The sequence below is a fragment of the Belonocnema kinseyi genome, chromosome 8 (assembly GCF_010883055.1).
Source record: "Belonocnema kinseyi isolate 2016_QV_RU_SX_M_011 chromosome 8, B_treatae_v1, whole genome shotgun sequence".
Taxonomy (NCBI): Eukaryota; Metazoa; Arthropoda; class Insecta; order Hymenoptera; family Cynipidae; genus Belonocnema; species Belonocnema kinseyi.
In genome coordinates, this window is record NC_046664.1 from 8773823 (window position 1) to 8778236 (window position 4414).

Genomic DNA, 4414 nt, shown 5'->3' on the forward strand with positions numbered 1-4414 from the left:
AAATAAAAAAATAAATATAATAAATAAAAAAAATAAAAAAAAAAAATTAATTAAAAAATTAATTAATTATTATTAATTAATTAATAATTAAAAATAATTTTTGAAACTAATGTCTTATTGTTGTATTTGTAATCAATAAAATATATTTATAAAAAATTCCAATTGTTAAAATTCGGGAATTTTACAATTCGGATATTTTATAAATCGGCGATTTTATTATTCGGGAATTTTCCAATTCGATAATAATATAAATTGTCGTCAATTGTATTATTCGGGAATATTCCAATTCGGGAATTTTAAAATTCTGAAATTTTATTATTCAGCAATTTTCCAATTCGGTATTTTTATTTTTCGGCAATTTTATTATTCGCGAATTTGATTATTCGGGAATTTTACTGTGTCGGGAATTTTATTTTTCGAGATTTTTCAGTCGTCCCAATGATTTATTATGACATTTTAAAAAATAGAGCCAAAAAGAAATTTTATTATTCAAAATACCGATTGGTCCCTATTTTTCACAATTACCAATTTCCTGAACTTAAAAAAAAAAAAAAAAAAAAACTTAAACCGTGCAAATTGTGAAGGTATATTTTATTATTTCAGAATTATCAGAAAAATTCTCCAAGAAATATAGACATCAAAGCATATCTAGATGTAAAGTCAATATTTGAGAATCCATGGGCAGAATTCGAAGTGGAGTTGAACAATGCAAAATCGGAAAATGATAGCAAAATCCTTGAAAACGAGAGTTTGGAGGATTCAAAACTGGAAAGTAGTAGTGTCAGTGCTGACTCGGTATCAGACTGTTTAACCGACAGAACGTTAGATATCAGTGATTTGAGTCAAGACATTAAGCCATCACCTGAGGAGTCCTAATTTTCATCTCTTTCCAAAAATCCACATTATTTTCTAGAAAAATTCACATTTTCTCCACTTTTTTGTTAACGATTAAGGATTTTTTTTTTTAGAAATATGGAAACGGAATTTTATCTCGAATATTTTTCAGCTGTAAATACGTTTTCAATGAACAGGGATTGTATAGAATTCTGCTATCTTGAAGGAAAAAGATACAAGAGTTTGCGATTCTGTTTCTTTATTTGAAAATTTAATAATTTTTTTATTTATGAAAATAAAATTATTACGATTATTTAAATTTTTTAAAAGTTATTTTATTATTATTTAATTGAAATTAAAAAAAAAAAAAGTTAGACGAAAGAAAAAATTAAAAATTGAAAAATGTTGGCTTTAGGACTTTTCTTTGATTCCGATGTATCTTTTTCCCAAGGGCGAGAAAAGACTAGTTTATTAGATTCACGGGTAGATTTTACATGGATAGCATGTATGGTGTCGTACAAAGTTGTCATCGAAATTTATTATAATTAAGTGGCTGTGACAGAAAAAAAAAAAAAATTGCATGACGTTTTGAGAATTTGTGTAATTTTTTTGAGCTATGTTACATATTAGAATGAATAAAAAAAATTATTTTTTAATCCAAGCACGCAAATTGGCCTAGTTTTTGTTCTTTTCTCTTCATTTTTTATTTTTATTTTAGCAGCTTCTTGAAAATTCAGTTGTCTTGTAAATTTTCTTTCTAATTTAATGGTTAAAAAAAAATTATCAATTTTATTTGCAAAAACACTAGCATTTTGAATTAAAAGATCCTAATTGTTATTTGATTTTTTTTATTATTAAAATGTAATAAAAATTAAATTTATTTAAATTAATTATTATTTTAGTTAATTGAATGAGTAATTAAATAATAATTTTATATTTTTAATCAATAATTACTTATATATATTAAAAAAATTAAAATGAATAATTATAATAAATGTAATTAAATTCAATTATTTTATTTATTACTAAAATTATTTTAATTTCTAATAAATACAATTAGAATGTAACAAAAATAAACTAAAATAAAATTTAAAAACAAAATAAAAATGTATAATTATTACATTTTAATTTATTATTATTTTATTTAATTGAATAAAATTATGTTAATTTTTAATTTAAAAAATTAGAATATGAAAATTTTTTAATTATAATTATTAAATGATTAAATTAAATAATTTATTTCATATATATAATTATTATTCATAAATTATTAATTTATTTTATAATTAGTTAAATAATAATAAATTTAAAAAATTTGATAATTATGCAGTTAAATTTTGTTTTTAAACTTTAATTTATTTTTTTACATTCTAATTTTATTTATTAAAAATTAAAATAATTGTAATAATACACTAAACAATTGAATTTAATTAAATTGATTAGATAAATAAATAATTTAATATATTAAATGTAATTTAATTTATTAAAATTATAATAATGTTTAATAAATAAAATTAGAATCTAAAAAATTTTTTATTATATAAATTATAAATATTACATTTACATTATTATTACTTAATTATTTAATCTAATTAAATTATTTATTTTACACACACACACACCAATTAAAATTAGTAATTACAAAATTTATTTGAATTAATTATTATTTAATTTTATTAAATTAAATAATTAATTAGATTCATTATTATAATAAATATAATTTAATTCAATAAATAAATTTATTATTAAAATTACTTTCCTTTTCAATAAATTTAAAATTTATAAATATTAAATTTTGTGAAAATTTATTATTCAATTAAATAAATAATTAATTTAATAATACATTAGGAATTTACTAATTACAATTAATTATTTATATCTATATATTTTATATAATTTTTTTTATAGGCAGTAAAACCGTTGTATTTTTGTTTACATGATCTTTGAAATCTAATGATTTTTTATTAATAATAGCAATTTTGAACGAAAATACTAACAAAACAATAAAACAAATTATTCAAAATAATAAATCTTTCATGTCTAATTTTTTCCGTTTAAAATGCCCATTTCTGATGAAAAATATTAACATAACCTAAATTTGCTTAAAAATTGCACATCGTGTTCAAAATTAAATGATTTCAATTAAAAATACAAATTACTCTAAAAAAACACTAAAATAATTCCAAATTGTTATAAGATTCTAAATTTTTTAAAAATTATAATGATTTTTGATTAAAACTATCAATTTTCAATGAAAAACTCCAATATTAACTAAAATTGTTAAAGCATTATTAAACTTCTTTAAAATCTAATAATTATTCTTTTCATGAAAATGTCAGATTCTGATGACAAGTATTATCCGAAATTTTCCAAACTGGTAATTTTGATTATTTTAAATAAAAATCATACGAACATAACCTTAAATTTGTTGGAAAATTGTAAATATTCTTTGAAATCTTATCATTTTTGATTAACAATATTAATAATTTCCCACGAAAAAATCAACATAACCTGAAACTTTTTAAAAAATTTTGAATCTTTTTCTTTGTTATTAAAAATAATAATTTCCGACGAAAAAATACTAACTTAATAAAAAATTGTGATAAAATTCTTAATCCAATTGAAATTAATATTATTTTTGACTGAAAATGCTAATTTTTGATGTAAAACGCCAACACGTAACCCAAAATTGTTCTAAAGTTATTAAACTTGTAATTTAATTGTTTTTTATTATTAAAAATTGATAATAATTAAATTTATTGAAATGAATTATTATTTAATCTAATTAAATAAGTAATTTAATAATAATTTTATATTTTATAATTAATAATTACTTATCTATTTAAAAATAAAAATTAAAGATTATTATATTTATTTTAATTCATTATTATTTTATTTAAATAAATTAAATTATTTAATTTATTGAAATTAAAATTTTTAATCAATCTATTATTAAATCAAATAATAATAAATTTGAATAAATTTAATAATTATACAGTTTAATTTTGTTTCTGAATTTTATTTATTAAAAATGAAAATACAATTGTTAAAAGTTGTGAATCGTCTTTAAAATTGAATTTTTTATTTAAAAATACGAGTTTCTGGCGAAAAACAATAAAATATATATTTTTTAATACAAATTTTGAACGAAAAGCAGTGTGATCAAGTATGTGTAATATTTACGATAATTTAATAAAAAATTGGTAGATTTATTTGTGAAATTTATATAGGATTTTCAAACTAATGTCGAAAAAAAAAATAAGTAAAAAAAAAATGATTAATTTCCCTAATAATAAGTTTAAGAATTTTCATCAATTTCTTTGAAATTATGACAATCTAAAATTATACAATTCTAGAAATGTAAAAATTAAAAATTTAAATTAAGAAATTAAAACATACAATTTACAAGAAATTGAAAAAATGCAGTAAAAAAAGACAAATTAAAAAAAAAATTTTTGAATAAACAAAGTACAGCTTAGGCGATTTTGCATCAGATTCGAAAATAATTTATTTTTTTCCCCAGGAAATGTTGCAAACTCATGTAACGAAATATTTTATGGAATAAAATTAAAAAAATGGA

General features: G+C 17.9%; 1 protein-coding gene across 1 annotated transcript in view; it reads left to right on the plus strand.

Annotated features, from left to right (window-relative positions):
- LOC117177957 (uncharacterized protein DDB_G0283357-like) overlaps positions 1 to 1412 on the plus strand; it is an 8964-nt gene extending 7552 nt beyond the window's left edge. The window contains exon 2 of the mRNA XM_033369094.1: positions 604 to 1412. Coding sequence (XP_033224985.1) covers positions 604 to 876 — 273 coding nt within the window. The 3' untranslated portion in view covers positions 877 to 1412. The remainder of the gene's footprint in view (positions 1 to 603) is intronic.
- Positions 1413 to 4414: the final 3002 nt, after the last annotated feature.